The sequence below is a fragment of the Octodon degus genome, unplaced genomic scaffold (assembly GCF_000260255.1).
Source record: "Octodon degus isolate 3935 unplaced genomic scaffold, OctDeg1.0 scaffold00010, whole genome shotgun sequence".
In the NCBI taxonomy this organism is placed as follows: domain Eukaryota; kingdom Metazoa; phylum Chordata; class Mammalia; order Rodentia; family Octodontidae; genus Octodon; species Octodon degus.
In genome coordinates, this window is record NW_004524586.1 from 4250179 (window position 1) to 4267337 (window position 17159).

Sequence of the window (17159 nt, forward strand, 5' to 3'; positions counted from 1 at the left end):
ACATGCTTTAGGGCCAGTCAAATAGCTCAGTGGATTAAAGTGCCTACAGGCAGGCGCAGGGGCCAGGGGTTCAATCCCTGGGCCTGCTGTGCTGGCCCCGCCCCCCGGGTGCACTGAGACAGCCATTGATACTGGGTGTGGTGGCCTGTGCCTGTAATCTCAGCTCTTGGGAAGCTGTAAACAGCAGGATCACTACGAGTCCAATCTAGCAGTGAGACCCTGCACACCCTTTAAACCCTTCCCTAAAACACAAAAATAAATAAATAAATAAAATAATAAAAATAAAAATTACACGTTTTGAATAAAACTATTCAGGAATTTTAGACAATCCTAATAACCACTGAAAGCTATGGTTAACCTAAGCTCTAGGGTACCATTAACTGCCATGCGAAAAACACCTGCCATAATACAACCTGGACCTTTTCTTCTCTTTCCTAAGATATGATAGTCCATGTGGACAGGGGTTGAATCTGACTTTTTCATCAAGTTTCCTTAGGATCTTACACAATGAAATACACATGCAAGCACTCGAGAAACTTCAATAAATATCACTGACCAGAATCCTAAATCAGCAGTCCACACTGTACTGCTTACTACCTGCGCAAGGCATCTAACCCCTGTCAGTCCTCCTCTGAGCACTGTACATTAAAATGCTTGGGTCTAAATTTTCCTTTTCTATTGTTAATATTCTGTATTTCCATCTTGTTGACTTGGTGGCTCCCTGGGTCAATTTTCCCACCAGAAACTCTAAAGCTAGATTGCTTCCGGGGCAAGTTTCAATAACATGAACACCTGGACAAGGGGAAGAATCAGACAAAACAATTTATGATTTCTATCCAGGTGTGGTGGCACATACTGTAATCCCTCTGGGAGGCTGAGGCAGGAGGATGGAAAATTTGAGCCCAATATGGGCAATGTAGCAACTTAGTGAGACACTGACTCAAAAATAAAACAGGACTAGAATGTAGCTTGGTGTAAACACCCTAGGTTATATCCCCAGCGCCTTAAAAGAACTCTTTTTGTATGATCTATGGGGACTCTGAATTCAAAATGACTTCAAAACAAAATTAAACATTTAGGCTGCCAAATTATTAGACAAATATTTCAGAAGTGCATTGTTCCTTAAAAGTCTTTAATGTAAAAATACAAGCACAACTGGAGACCCCCTCTGGCAAAAACAACCCCAAAGTTTTGATAAGTGATATTCAGAAAGTATCAGAATTATGAGGGAGGAGCCCAGACCAAAGCAAGTAACAGTTTGTCTCAATCTGGAATTCTATATATGACACAGTCTGCGACAGAAATGTTTTTCCGTATTTTCCACGCTCAATCAACCAAGCCAACGACTTACGCAACTATCCTGTCTGCTACTTTTGATGAGCGTCCTGCATCATGCCAGCTTGAGCTGGAGCTACAGCGCTGAACATTCGCTAGACTTGTTAAAGGAAACTTATTTTAGTCTAATTTAAAAGTAGAGCATTTTCATTTCATCATCAGCCTCCCCCTCCACTTCCTGTGTTATCAGATGTTACGGAAAGAGCCAGAAGGCTGTTTGTGAGGTGGCGACTAAGGAGACAAAATATGTACATTCCACCAACACCTTTAAATAAGAACCTAGTATGGTTCTAACCTCCTAAAGGAAACAGAGAAGATGCACATATTCATGAGATAAAAGACCAGAAAATTACCAAGAAATTCCTCCAAAAGCTAAGCCAATTCTAGAGATTCCCCCCAAACTACAGATCTCTTCACTTTTAAGATCTCCTTCAAAGAAAACAAAAGACACACCCTATTTAATCTTGGTTACTAATTAACCTACACATACACTAAGGAGAAAACAAATGGCACTCAATTTTTTGTGAGGCAGGTTGTCTTGCTGGTGTATTTGAATGGCTGAATAAAAACTGTGCTCTGCTGACCATGTCTTGCTTTGAACAAACTTGATTTTCTTTTCTGGTAATAAGCTCTCTGTGCAACCCAAACCTACTCCATAAAAATGTCTGAAAATCAAAAAGCACCAATACTACAGTCCCCTAAGTAGGATGGTCATGGGAGGGTCAGCTTTCTTCTAGATGGAAAATTCAAAATCACCCCAAGAGAAAGGAAAGTGGAAAAAACCCCATAAATGTACCCACCTACTAAGTCACCCTTCCATCCACCGTTTGCCAGGCACCTGCCACACCAGAATAGCCTCAGTGAGGACTGGTGCTGCTTTTTTAATATGAAAAGGTGAAAATGAAAGTCTCCAAATGTCTTTTTCCAACACAGAACGGGTCTTTTTTTTAAGTCATTTACTGGCTTTGTTCATTTTTATGTATCTTAGAAAACCAACTGTCCTCTGTTTAAATTGGCCAGGCCAGCTAAAATAAGAACTTTTCTGCCCAGAAGGCTGCATGACACATTCACGGTGGCTGCAGTAAGTTCTCCTCTGGGCAGATGAAGAGTCGCTTACAACATGAAAATACCGCATTTCTGGGCCAGCTCAGGTATACTCTCGGTCAGGCGAATGGCTGGTGGAAACTAAATAGAAAAGCTGTGAAACATCCTGAGGACATTAGCAGACCCGCTGTGTCGGGCACACTTGTCTCCGCTGGCCTGTCCGCATTATCTGCCCATGAACCCAGAGCACTTCATGCAGACCGTAAGAAACCATCCACATAAAATGTTACATGATGCTCCCCTTCCCAGAGACAATGGTGTAAAGTTACACTGACCTAAGACTGAACTTGAGCTAGCCCAGAAGCAGAAGCCCATTCAAGACTCTGCTTCAAGTTCTTTGTAAAGGATAACTTGTTAGCAGAAATAAATGTATTCTAAATATACTTGAATGGATTTAGACAAGTATCAGACTGAGACTTAGGAATGAAATGTGCTGAAAGCAATACCTCACGGGAGTGGAACAGGGGGTTTGATGCTTATGAACTGAGATGTCAGCTTGCACTCTCGCAGCGTTCTAAAGAGGCCAGGAACAGATCCAGAAGGGTGGTACTCGCCTACAATCAGACAACCACTTACTATCAGCCTGTGACAAATGCACCCTCAGTGTCCTAGTGAGCCTCCTACAGATTGTAGTGACTAAGAAGAATCACTCCAGATTTGACGAGAGTAAAAATATGACTCATTGATAAATAGCTGTTCTCTTTTTTTTTTTTTTTTTTTTTTTTAGCTGTTCCCCCTTTACAGGCTTTAGCCCACAGAGTGTGAGCGACATTGGCAGTAATACACACCAATTTCTCTTCACCAGAAAGTCGGTCTAAGGAAGCCCAGGAAAAAGGCCAAGGAATCTGCACAAAGCTTAACCTAAAATTAAACCTGTTTTGGACAGCTACATACAAGCTGCACACCTTCCTCTTCCTCTAGACTCATAGAACCCCCATTACTCCATCCTTTCTCTTTTGAAAATTCCTAACGGAAAGTAAAGCATAAACATAGAAAGATAAAAAAAACACCAGAGAAATGTCTGAAACAAACAGTTCACAGTGCCCTCCACCCACCCAAAAGAAACGATTACCAACAATGTTTATGTATTCTGCCAGGAGAAAAAATTGAATATATCAGTAGAGACGTATTCTTGCAAAATATGACTAAATAACATCATGTTACATACACTTCTCTGTATCTTAGCTTTTTTCGGTTAATAAATTTTGGCCAATTTTGCCCATCTGTACAGAGACGAATCTGAAGTATATGTGGAATTCCTCTGCACTGATGCAACAATAATTAAATTAATAAGGCAAATGTGATCATTTGACAAGCAAACCTTGGGGCTTGATTCTGGTGTCCCAAAGTCTCGCCAGCTTTCATGGTAAACTGACCATTTCAAGGAGACCTACTTTGTCTTAGCTGACACTGAACTTCTGGAGCCTGAGAATTTGGCTAACAGGTTACAAAGTATAGAAAATGGGCCAGGCGTGCTGGCCCAGGCCTGTGACCCTTAGCACTCAGGAGGCTGAGGCAGAAGGAGGGCTGCAGTTAAGGCCAGCATGGGCTACAAAGTGAGTTCAGCCCAGCCAGAACTGCATAGTGAAAGCCTGTCTCACTCAAATAAATATGCAAACATAGAAAAGGACAAAGAATGAAGGCATTGAGAAGAAAGACAAAGAAGCTATCAGTGAGGTGTCAGCCATAGCTACCGGACACTCGAAATGGGTGTTGTCTATAAAGTAGGTGTTTGATTAAATATGTTTGCTGGAAAAAAATGTAAAATATCACATTCACTTTACACTTACATGTTAAGATGAGAATATTTTAGATCTATTTGGATAAGTAAGATATATTATCAAAATTAATTTTTGCCTTTTTTTCTTTAAAAACTGAAAATATTAGAAATTATTTAAGTTTCCACATAGCTTACATGATCCAGCTTTGGAATAGGTGATCTAGAATATCGACACCCTTATAGCAGTGCCTAGTCTGCTGTACCCTTTTCTGTCCCAGTCCCCAAATAGGGGCTTGGTGGGGAGATACCGGCCAAATGCCCACCAGATGAAAGCCGAGGTCTGGTGTCTAAGGCAGTCACGAGGCCGTGGATAGCAAGCCAAGAGACCTTCATCCTGATCCCAGCTCTGATGGAAAAATAGCTGTGTGATTCTGGCCAAATCACTGAACCTGCCTGGGCTTTGTCTTTGTCATCCGCCTCATAGAAAAACTACATGGTAGGGCTGGGCAGATAGCTCATCAGATTAAAGAATCTGTTCAGGCAAATGCAGGGACTGGGGTTTGACTCCTGGCAGCCTTGCTGGCCCCGCCCCAGAGTGCCCTGAGATGGGGACTGAGACTGGGCATGGTGGTAGGTGCCTGTAACCCCAGAGCTTGAGAGGCTGAACACAGGAGGATCACTATGAGTCCGATCTGTGTAGTGAGACCCTGCAGACCTGTGCCTACATGGACCAAGTGAAGTAACATCTATGGGAGGACTTTGGAAATATAAAGGAGATGTCAGGTCCTAGGTCTGAGTTCTAGCATTCTCTTCTAGTAATAGTCCCAGGAGAACTGAAATGAAAAATAATACTAAAGCAATATGTAGACAATTAACTGATAAAATTTCTTTATCTGATGATTCCATTCTGGCACAAGTTACAATATTTAGACAGACAGGTACAAACTAGTTCTCACAAGGCAAAACTTCAGCACGTATTTCTCCCTTTTCAGTACAGCTTACCACAGTCAGCAGAAGGGCTCACAGATACTTTCTTTGGGGACCGTAGGAAATCTAATGCAATCGCCAATGGTAGAAGGCTACCTTGTAGCCAGCAGCAGAGGCTAAGTTCACTGCCCACCATAGCTCTGGGCTTCACAGGAAATTTGTAATCCTGATGGACTCTAATGCTTCAGAGGGAAAAGATCCCTATGCACAAAATCTATCTTGCGTATTTGTGCTTGTTAATTGCTCAGATTCACTTGGAAGTGCTCTTGACAACTAGGAGCATGAGGAGCAGGTTCCCTGGTTCAACAAGGCAGTCAGGGTACCTGGCAGGGGAAACCTAAATTGCTCTTGGACAGGCTGTAGATTCTAGTGAGGTCAGCAGGATTTCACCATCCTGGCCGGGCACCTTCTCCAAATCACAATTATTTCAACAGGAGGACAGATATGAAGTACCCAGGGTCGGGGTGGGAGAGGCACTATTTAAGACGGCTACCGGAAGCCAGCTTCAGAGTAAACTAACCCACAGGAGGGAAAGGGCAGCCCACAGCCCAAAGCAGGAGGACACCAGAACAAGAACAGGCCATTTTGGGAAGCAGTTCTCCCCACATCCCGGGCAGGCTCCCCAGATGCCCTAGAAGTCGCCCGTAACTCACCATCCACCAGGCCACCAGGCAGCTTAACAGAGCATAGTGACTTCCCCTTTGTTGAGAGGCTCTGGCTCCCTTCCTCTCTTAGGGCTGCCGCCTGTGACATGTGAGAACCAACACCTGAGCCCCAGGGACCACTGGCCGTAACAGCTGGCAGGGCCTGAGCTACCACTGCCTTCTTGACCCGGAAAGGAAAGGCAGACCCCGAGCAGAGCCCGAACCTGGCTGCCCAGCAGAACTAGTAGTGGGAGCTTTCTGACATGTACATTCCCAGGACCGGCCCCCTGAGATGCTGGCTGGGGGAGGGGCAGGGATCTGCTTGGCAAATAAGGTGCAAGGACAAAGCCATGCCCAGCCTGGCCTGGGAATCCGCGGGCTGGAGAGCCCAGAGGGCTTCGTTTTCTCTGCTCCTTTCTCTTCCAGGGGCTTGCCGTACTTCATTCCTCATGTAACAGACATGGAAGAGGTGGGCAGACAGAAGAGAAAAAAGCAAGGCCCAAGGGAGCGCGCTCTGGAACGCGAAGGCTCTAACGTCCTAAGCAAACTGCCCTTGTCCTTACATAGTCCGTCCAACATCTCTCCTCTATAAAATGGTAGCAAGACCACGTAACCAGTCTGGCTGCTGGGGAGAATAAAGACGCGTAAGCCCCCGCATGCCGCGCGGTAACTGCCGTAGCAAGCACTCATCTTATCACCAACTCTTCGAGCGAGAGGAGGAAGGGCGCAGCGACTCACCATGAGAGCATCTCTGCACATGTAAATAATAAACTGAACCAGACATAAAAGGAAAAGAAAAATAACTGCAACAACAAAGCCTACAGCAAGGAAGGAGCTGGATTCAGGTTCTGCGGGGAAGGTGGGAGACGCACGAGGGGCTGAGCCGGTGCCCTGGGTCTCTACAGCTATGTGATCAGGAGGGAGCCAACAGCCACAGGCCAAAGCGACACAAAGACTTACCTCACCATCATTCATCAAAAGGAAAACTCCAAGTAACTTTGATTTCTTTTTTAACATTGTGATGAACATATTTTGGAAAAATGATCCATTTTAAATTACAGAAAAATTTCATAAGAGAATATTATTCAGCCATAAAGGGCAGGAAATCCGGGCTGGTGAGATGGCTCAGTGGTCTAAAGCACCTACTTAGAACAAGCTAAGCTAAGCAAAGCAAAGGGACCGCGGTTCAATCCCCCAGCACCACATGCCAGCCACCCCCGCCCCCTGGTGGGCTGAGCTGGCCACACAAAAAAAAAAAGGCAGGAAATCCCATCACTATAACAACACGGATGAACCTGGAGGACACTGTGCTGAGTGGAGTATGCAGAAGGGCGGGTACTATGTCATCTCATTTATATGCGGAATCTGAAAACATCAGATTCAAAGAAGCAAAGAGTAGACGGTGGCTGCCAGAGCTAGGGAGGAGAAGAGGGGACATTGGCCAAAGGCCTCATAAGACCACACTGCTTACTCGAAAGCTGGTACGAGGGGACGAGAACAAGCACAACACCTGTCCTCACTACACACATACATGCGCACACACACACACACACACGCACACACGCACAATGGCAACCGCGGTGGTTGTGGATTTGTTTATTCATTTGACTGTGGTAATCACTTCACAATGTACTTATTTCCTACCATTGCATTATATACCTTGCATATATTCAATTTTTATTTGTCTATTATACCTCAATAAAATGGAAAAAATACAATTAGGCTTAGGAAAAGATTTTGGTAGGGTCCATTGATCAGCTGAAAGCATTTTGAAAATACCCACTGTTTTTCTTTTAAGCTCCAGTTTAATGTTAAGATTAGAAAACTAACATCAACAAAGGAAGGCCAGATGTGGACATCTGCCTATTCAATTTTCCCAAGGGAACCAGAGAGAAAATACATTTTAAATATAAGAGCCACCAGGGGCTGGGGAGGTAGCTCAGCTGTCTAAGTGCCTGCCTGGCAAGCTCAAGGACCCAGGTTCAACCCCTGGTACTATATGCTGTGCTCTGAACCAGCCACTGAAAGCAGGCGTGGTGGTGCAGGCCTGTAATCCCAGCACTGGGCAGGTTGAGACAGGAGGATCACTATGAGTCTAAGCTGCATAGTGAGGCGCTGTACCACATACAGAAATGATTCTTTCTAAATTAAGTACCACCAAGACCTCCTGAGACACAGAGCATGGGGAGGAACTAGGAAAGAAAGTATAAAATAGTGCAAAGAAAGAAGCAGAAGAGATCATCACAGCAATACAAATGGAAGGGGAGAAGTAGGCTTTATGCTTCCCTCCACCCTCAGCCTTCCTGCGCATGTGCGCGCACACACACACACACACACACACACACACGTCAGCACATGGATGCAAAAAAATATTTCAGTACTGGGAATTGAACCAGGGACACTACCACTGAACTATGTCCCCAGCCCTTCTTTATTTTTATTTTTTGTTTTGTTGGTGGAACTGGGGATTGAACTCAGTACTTGCCAGGGAAGTGCTTATTCTACTGAGCCATCTCCCCGGCCCTATTTTTATTTTTTAAATTTCAAAACAGAGTCTTGGGCCGGGGAGATGGCTCAGTGGAATAAGCGCTTCCCTGGCAAGAGTAAGGGCCTGAGTTCAATCCCCAGTTCTGCGAAAAATAAATAAATAAATCAAACAGAGTCTTGCTATGTTGTCCAGGCTGGCCATGAACATTGCAATACCCTGCCTCAGCCTCCACGTGGCAGACGCCACAGAAGTTGGACAGGAACTTTTAAAGTAAAGCTTGCTATCACACAGTGAGTCCCTTCTCACACAGTCTTACAGAATCTATTTTTGTAGTCCAGTGAGATACACAGCAAAGAATAGGCCTCCAGTAAGAAGAGGAAACGTTTGCTGCACTTTGCTGTACCGGGAGTTTTTCACTTCCTTATTTGAAAATAATTACCCAAGAAGCCCGAGAAATTCAGAACAATAGTACAGTCCTCTCCACACTTGTATCTATCACTCCAGGCATTGTGGAACTAAACAAAATCGGTGGAAAGGTTCTGGGTAATAGGCCATCTTCCTAGGAAACTTATAATGATACGTTACAGCACAAGGGGTTGGGAGAAACCCTCCAAATCATCTGGTTGAACCCCGTCATTTTACAGATGAAGAACCTGTAAAATAAACTCGCTGCTGCAACACACTGAAGACTCTAATCAAAACATCTATTCAATTGTAAGGTGTCTGCCAAATTTGGAGAGGAGGGTGGGCAGTAAAACCCTCGAAACATCTTTAGTGGAACAGCACTGTTAAATGATGAGTAAGCAGGCGAGTGGCAGCGATCTCCCACCAGTGCCAAGACCACTTACACCCAGAAAGCTGAGAGATTAACAGCTATCAGCGTGAATACACTGAACCTGTGAGTGGAGGAGGAGAACTAGGGGATCTACCCTGACATTCGAAGGCCTGGCCATCCAACCCTGGTCTAATCTCACACCTACATCAACAGGTATCTGGCGGTTGCCCTGGTACAATACTACCTCCATTTCCAGGGAAGTAGAGAGTTGAGTTTTGGTTCATGCACAACAGAAGTACGTGACCACTGACAAGGAGAGGTGGCCTCGACCCTTACCAGCAGCACGGGCAGTTTATTAAAAACATGGACTGTCACGCTGGGTGCAATGGCAGGTGCCTGTTATCCCAGCACACAGACGTTCAGAGTTGGAATATGCATTTTGACAAGATCCGCAGGTCTTCCGGTGCACATGGAAGTTTGAGAAACATTTGTTTAAAGTATAACTGACTACCTGTAAACACCTTTAATCTAAGTTTCCTCCTCTTCTCTTTCTTGTAATCCCATTTGTCTTTATATCCATTGACTCTAAACTGCAGCAATTTCCCACTAAGAAGCTTATTTTAATCCCTCATTAAAATAATCTCTTTCTGATGAGAGCTTATTTGCTCTCAGGGCAGTAATATCACTGTGAAATATTTCATTCTTTCTAAAATACTTGAAACTAAAAGTTCACAGCATACTGTAGCAATCTTTAGAAAAAAATAAACATTAGCAAAAATCAGTTTACTCAGCCATCTATCCGCTGGATATGTCCAAAAATATTAAAAGAACCCTTCTCCTTATTCTCTCTCTCTCTCTTTTGTGCTGAGGACTGAGCTAAGGGCTTCACACGTGCTAACTATACGCTACCATTAGCTACACCCACAGCCCTTTTTCTGTCTATTTTTAAAAATCTCACCACCATGCTATTTTAAAGAACAATCTGTTAGAGTATACAGTATGGGGTTCCAGTATAGGGACAATATGTCCACGGAGCTCTGAACGATTATTAGTTGGTGGGTCACAGTGGCCTGCCCTCAGAGTCATAGCGGACCACTGCAGTGGTGGAAGCACCCCGCTGTGTCTCAGTTCTCTGTGGGCAAATCACAGTGGCCCGAAAGCAAGGAAATGCAATCATGTCCCTTGGAGCCGAGGCTTTTGCTATCCTTGTGTCCTTCTAAAATACAGTTAAGTACAGCAATTAACCACTAGGAAGAATGCATGCAGTGTGTTAATTATTGAAACTGTCCTACCGATTTGATTTGCAACTGTCTCATTGCTATTTGTTTTTCAATAAAATTATGGGAAAAAAATAAAATAAAATACAGATAAGCAAACTCTGGAAACACGACTAACCCAGGTCTCCAGATTTCAGGAGAGACATCTTTTGCATGAGCATCGGTTATCTGCACTACAAGGTGAGAACGGCTTTCACTATACTAAGAGATACGGTCATTTCTATTGGTTTAGAAAAGCCTATTCTTGGGACAAAAGAAGCTACATTTCATAGACAAATAGATAGATAGATAGATAGATAGATAGACAGATGACAGATGGACAGATAGAACCCAAGGCCTTTGCACTGAACTACATCCCTAGCCCTTTTTAATTTTATTTTTTATTTTGAAATAAGGTCTCCCTAATCCTAAATTTCCCAGGCTGAGTTTGAACTTGTGATCTCCTGCTTCGGCCCCCCAGAATGCTGTAACTATAGGCATGTACCACCAAGAAAAACATACACTGCCTTTTGAAAACCTTCTTGATGCAGTTCATCAGATGAATGGGTGAATGAGCAAAGTAACACTCAAGTCCCGGGGATCACTGAGGTGCTGTTAAAATGGACCTAGGGCCAGGCGTGGTGGCACGCGCCTGGAACCCCAACACTCGAGAGGATGAGGCAGAAGGATTGTTGCACATTCGAGACCAGCCTGAGCTACAAAGTGAGCTCTAGGCCAGCCTGAACTGCACAGCGAGACCCTGTCTCAAAAAAACCAAAAAGGAGCTGGGGAGATAACTCAGTAGAATAAGCGCTTCCCTGGCAAGCGCAGGGGCCTGAGTTCAATCTCCGGTTCTGCCCCCAAAAAAAGGCCATATTTTTCTAGGCTTCTTGGCTGGCGTCAGGTATATAAGACCTCCAGTAGCAAGAGAGCAGACAGCAGGTACAGCCTATGCAGCCCCAAGTGAGGCAAAAATAGAAAACCAAGAGAGGAACAGATGCTGTCACGTGCACGGATCGCGCAGCACATCTTCTGCTACTGCTAATCAGAGCGCGTGTCACACGTATGGGGCCAGGGAAGTCACTGGCCCTGTCACTGGCCCTTGCAGAAAACACTGGAATCTTTCCATTCTAAATAGAGAAGCAGCTCAAAAGACAAAAGCTACATCAGGGAAGCTGAGAAGAAGGTTGTTTGCTATACACATTTCACCCACAGAGACACCTTTTCAACAAAACTGCTAAGATCATGCCAGGATAAAATGGAAGCAGCTTGCAAGCAGGAGGGTTGGCGGGGTGGTCCTTGCACCCACAGCAAACTAGGTCTCCGCTGCCTCCTGCACTGGAGCCTTGTTCCCCTGTCATCCGATGCATAGAAAATTCTAGAAAGAAAGCCCCCTCCCCCAACACAGAGCACAAAGGAAAGTGTCCCCTTCTTCTCTAGCAGTGGAAGAGACTATCCTGCCCCAGAAATCCGCTGCTGTAAACCTGTAGCCATGAGCAGTCTTGCATGGCCTGGGAGCTACCTGCTGGGCTACATAAAGTACAGGCTTACGGTCAAAGGTGCCTTGCCACAGAGCCTGGGGTCTGCCTCAGCAGGGAGGAAACCCTTACCTTCAGAAATGGCCTTCCTCACCGCGGCCACGTACGCCTCGGGCTCATCGTCACAGGTGAGCTCCTGCCAGTCGGCCCAGTCGGGGAAGAAGGGCAGGAACTGATCTGGGGTGCCCTGCACCCCGCAGAGCAGGCGCACCACGCGGTGTGCTGGGTGCAGCGCTCTCTGCAGCAGGGGCAGTAGCACCGGCCTGTAGAAGTGCTCCGCCAGCCCCGCCGAGAGCAGCACCACCACGCAGCGGGCGCCCAGGAAGAGCAGCAGGTCCTCGGCCGAGAAGGCGGCGTCCGGGCCCAGCCGGTACGTCAGCATCTTCTGGGTGCGGACCTGCCGACTGGACAGGAAGAGGTCTTGGAGGTACTGGCACCATTCCTCGGCATCTGGGCTGTAGACAGTGAGGATGTCACATCTTCGGGGCACCCCTGGATGAAAAAGAGGCACGGAAGCTTAATCCACCGGCTCCTTGGGGACAGCTCCCCATAAGACACGGCCCCCAGGGGAGGAGCCCGGCACCTGCCGTACCCCTCTGTCTGCCTCCAGCATACCCAGCGCATTCCCCACTTACACACTGTGTGCCAGCCACAACAGACTGTCTGTGTCCAAACAGACCACCTTGTTTCAGATCCTTGCAGAAGCTGAGGCTGCACCTGCTGTGCGACGCCCTCAGCCCCACAGCTGGTGTGTGTAGGACAGCAGCAACAGTCGGAGCGGTAACAGCAGTACCGGCAAACTCGTACTTACTTAGAGCTTGCTGTGCCCGCCACTTTTCTAAGGAGATGGCCGGTAATCTCCTTTAACCCTCACAGCAACCTTATAAGGTGGATCTCACTCTCAGCACTTTCTAAAGACCAGAAAGCTGAAAGGTGACCAGATAACTTACCCAATATTCACAGTAGCAGAGTCAGAATTTGAATTCAGACTCTGATTTGACCCAGAGCCTAGCTCTGTCCCAAAAACAGTGTTCAGGAGCACAGGCATAGTACCAGACTCGGTTAGACTCACGGCTCTACAACATAGTTATGCAACCTTGGATAAATTAAATATTTGAAACCTCAGTTTACTCATCTGTAAATGGAACACAGTGGCAATGTTTATCAGTGTTTGCAAGAACTAAACTAAATATCTCCTATACAGTGCTGGCGTAGAGCTTAGCATGTAGAAAACCCTCAGTAATTGGTGGCTTAGATCATGATCCTCCCAGTAATATGAACAATGCAATACCAGAAAGGGAACTGGTCGACTGGCAGTTTTCACGTATCCTTCCTGATATATGGTCTATGACATGCTTTTTCTTCTTTCTCTAATAAAACACAAATGCCAGAAACAGAAGCCAAATGGGATTTGGGGGATCATATGGCCTACATTCTTTGTCTATAGATGTAAGAAACGCTTGTCTGGGAAGATTACGGGATTTGCTCAAATTCACACTCAGAAAATTAGCCGCAGACCGGGAGTAAACTCTCTATATGCTCTAAGTTTCCAGTCCAGTCTTCCGCCCAGCTCCTGCTGCCTCCAACCAGGAATTCTGTCAAGAATCTCCTAAGAAATAGGTCCTATTTTCCAACGAAGCTTGGATCTTAATCATTACTACAGTTTTGGGTCCCTGTCTCTCCACCGCGTTGATAAACTCTTCTTTAGTGATCCGGAAGGGGTAGCACATAGTGTCCCTGCATCCTACAGTGCAGCAGGGACCTCGCCTTCCCTTGTAAGAAGCTGATCACAGCTTGTGAAAGTAAGAAATCACGAACACTGTGGATCCACATATCACTGGAGGTGCCCCAACACCAGAGGCACGACTGGGGCAAGACTTTGAGGCTCTGAGCTCTGAAAAGACCATGGAAGAAACACTCTTTCCTGCCTTCATCAAAGATTCTTAAAAATTGAGAATGTGGGCCTAAAAAAAATTCTGACTTTCCCCTGGAAGAAATTACCAAATATTTCCTAATAGCAAATAAAAATCTGTAGTTCCCTTCTCTTATGTCACAGTTCAGCTCTGTCAGGTATCTAACCTAGTGCTAATATAAAACCCAACAGTTTGATCAGCAAGAGTAAGTGGATCAGACTAAGAATATTGTTGGAGGCAGTAGATTGTGGAGAAAAAAATACTTGACACCCAAAGTTAAAAAGGAGAAAGGTTTATTTAGCTCATAGTTTGCAGAGGTTTCAGTCCATAATTGACTAGCTCCAAGGCAGGGTGGCATGACAGAAAGGCAATGGTGGGAGAAGGCAGGAAAAGCAACAAGAGAAGGAGGAGCAAGCCTCTTTTAATCCCTTATATTGTATCCAGTCTACTGGGATTATGGTGGTGCCAATTTAATCAGTGAACTGATCTAGCAATCACCTACACTTAATCCTAGCATTGTACCATGAATCAATCAGCCACCTCCAAGAAAGCCCTATGACTTCATGAGGCTTTCGGAGGAATACCTAGACACAAGCTATAACATAGTGCACACTATTAAAGTGGTCAGTGTTAAAAGGCAGAATGGAACTGGAGAAAAAAAGTGATTCCTCTCATGCTAGAGACATTTATGGCTCTACTGAGAACTCAATTCCGAGTAAAGCCTGCTTCCTCAGTTGTGAATAAAACAACCTTTTTCAGTAATGCTTATCGTGATCCCAAAGATTAAGCAGATTAAGGACAAACTTTTAAAGTACCAATTATCTACTTCCACACAATAAAAGCTTTGTTAACTGTTTTTTTGTTCCTTCAACGTAGGACATTCCTGTATTTCTCAATGGAAAAATAAGTTCAGGACTATACAGGGAATAAAAATAACAAGCTTGGCTGGGGAGATAGCTCGGTGGTCTAAGCCTGCCTGGCAAGTGCAAGGACCCTGGTTTGATCCTTGGTACTGCATACCATGCCAGCCCTGTGCAAAGTCGGCCATCAACACTGGACATAGTGGCATACACCTGTAATCCCAGTGAGTGCTGGGGAGGCTGAGACAGGAGGATCACCATGAGCCTGAGCTGCATAGAAAGAACTTATGCCAAATAAATAAAGATTAGAAAATAATAACACAGCTACAGAACTATACAACTCACACACAAAAAAAGCAGAATTAAAGCGTCAGAATGCATTTACTTTTCTTCTGTTCCCCTTCCTATGGAGGTGATTTATACTAAAAAGCAAATTGTTCTAAATGTGAAATGTCAGTGCAGGCTAGTATACCCAAGTCATCAGGCAGGAAGTGTGCAAGGCGACGTTAGAATGTACAAGATATTCATTTAAAATGCGAAAGAGCAAAATGTTTGCCACAACCTCCTTTCTTCTTCCATACACACAATGACTCAACAATCTGTGCAAAATGACAGAAGGAGAATAAGATCTCAGGATGGGATGGTGGTGGTGCCAGACTTTAGAAACAAGGGACCCAACAATAATGTCCCCAACAGGGCTGATGACTGGCAGCACAAAAGTGAAGAGGAGGAAAAGGATCTGCGGGATCCTGAGAAGTGCTCTCGTGGAGACAATGTGAATCTCTGAGTCTGGGTAGACTTAGCAAAAAAGAAGGACTGCATACTGCCCGGAAGACCAAGTGGCCATGAGCAACTGCTCCAATTCTACAAAAAAGATTCATGGCTCAAGAAGTAAGATGAAGTGCTCCGGGGGCTGGAGATCTGGCTCAGTGGTCCAACACGTGCACAGTGAGCTGGAAGCCCTGGGTTTTGTCCTCAGCACCAAAGTCAAAACACAAACCTCGGGCTGGGGAGAAAGCACAGTAGAATAAGCGCTTGCCTGGCAAGCGCAAGGGCCTGAGTTCAACCTCTGGTCCCGCAAAAAAAATAAAATAAAATAAAAAACCCATAAACCTCAACTGAAAAGCAATTACAAAAAATATAAAACAAACAAACAACAAAAAAAAAGATGAAGAGCTCCTGTGCTCCCAAAGGCATGTGCACACATTTAGCCGAGCCTTGCCTCCCTGCTCCCCTACTCTTCCGTTAACAGGATACCACAACACTTGCTGTTCATCAAAGATTCAGTCATCAAGGAAAGTTGAATTGTAATTCACCTTTATTGCCAGGAACTGACCATGTGCCACCAGTCAGGTCAGGTGTACTGAGCAGCTAAGTGTACTCTCTCTTAATCCTCAGAACAATCTTACAAAGTATACACTACTCAGCCGGCAAGATAGCTCAGTGATCTAAAGTGGCTGCTTAGGCAAGTTTAGGCAGGTACAGAGGACCTTGGTTCCATCCCCAGCCATGCCAGCCCTGCCCCACCCTGAGGGCAGGCTGAGCTGGCAAAAAAAAAAAAGAAAAAGAAAAAGAAAAAAATCTGAGCTTCCAAGTATATACTACCCATAGCCAAAATAGTTTATAGACTTAAATTAGTTGTTTCCCAAGATGATATTTTTAGTACCAGATAAGGGATGTGAGCCCAAATCCAAAGACTACAAAGCTATGCACTTAATTTCTAAGATGTGTCCCATTTTAAAAGTCATGAAAATGCAAAGTATAGTTTAGAAATACAATTAAAACTCATCTAGGGGCCGGGGAAATGGCTCAGTGGAGAATAAGCACTTTCCTGGCAAGCCCAAGGGCCTGAGTTCAATCCCCGGTGCTGCAAAAAAAAAAAAAAAAAAAAAAAAAATCATCTGGTTTTCAAACAGCATTGATTTCAACTACCATTTTCCAATAAAAGGAACCAGGGCTTCTTACAGAAATAAGCAATTCTAGGAATGATTCTAGGGTAGGATATGGGGAGCAGGAATATAAAATAGGCAAAGAGCATTCTTTTTTTCATGTATTTGGTACAGGGCATGCAGGTTCTCACTGCATAGACCGGACTCATAGTGAGTGATTCTTCTGTTTTTAATCTCCCAAGTGCTGGGATTACTCGCGTACCGCCACGCCCAGTCTCAAGCGCCCTCTCAGTTTGCCCCAGGGGCAGGCCTGTAAGGCACATGCCGGAGATCGAACCCCAGGAGCTGCATTCTGCCTAAGCAGGCACTTTAGTCCACTGAGCTATCTGGCCGGCCCAATAGAGCATTTTATAGTGCCAGAAAGCAAGTGTTCAAACAAAAATAAAACGACAAGCATATGTCGAAAAGGTCACCACATCGATGACAAAGAGTGGGCCTAAGGAGAGTCACATGGGGAGAAGACACTCTCTCAGGCTTTCACAGAGAGCACATTGGCCAAGCAATGGCCGTGACTCATCCACATGGCTGCACTGACAAAGGTTCTGCAATCTGAGGTACAGGATCTCAGGACAAATCCTGAGGGCATTTCA

At 45.1% G+C, this 17159-nt stretch overlaps 1 protein-coding gene across 1 annotated transcript in view; it reads right to left on the minus strand.

The window, feature by feature from the left end:
• The window catches only part of Pik3ap1 (phosphoinositide-3-kinase adaptor protein 1), a 116588-nt gene that overhangs the window by 96445 nt on the left and 2984 nt on the right, over positions 1 to 17159 (minus strand). Inside the window, exon 2 of the mRNA XM_023709035.1 lies at positions 11920 to 12339. Within this exon, the coding sequence (XP_023564803.1) occupies positions 11920 to 12229 (310 nt within the window). The 5' untranslated portion in view covers positions 12230 to 12339. The remainder of the gene's footprint in view (positions 1 to 11919; positions 12340 to 17159) is intronic.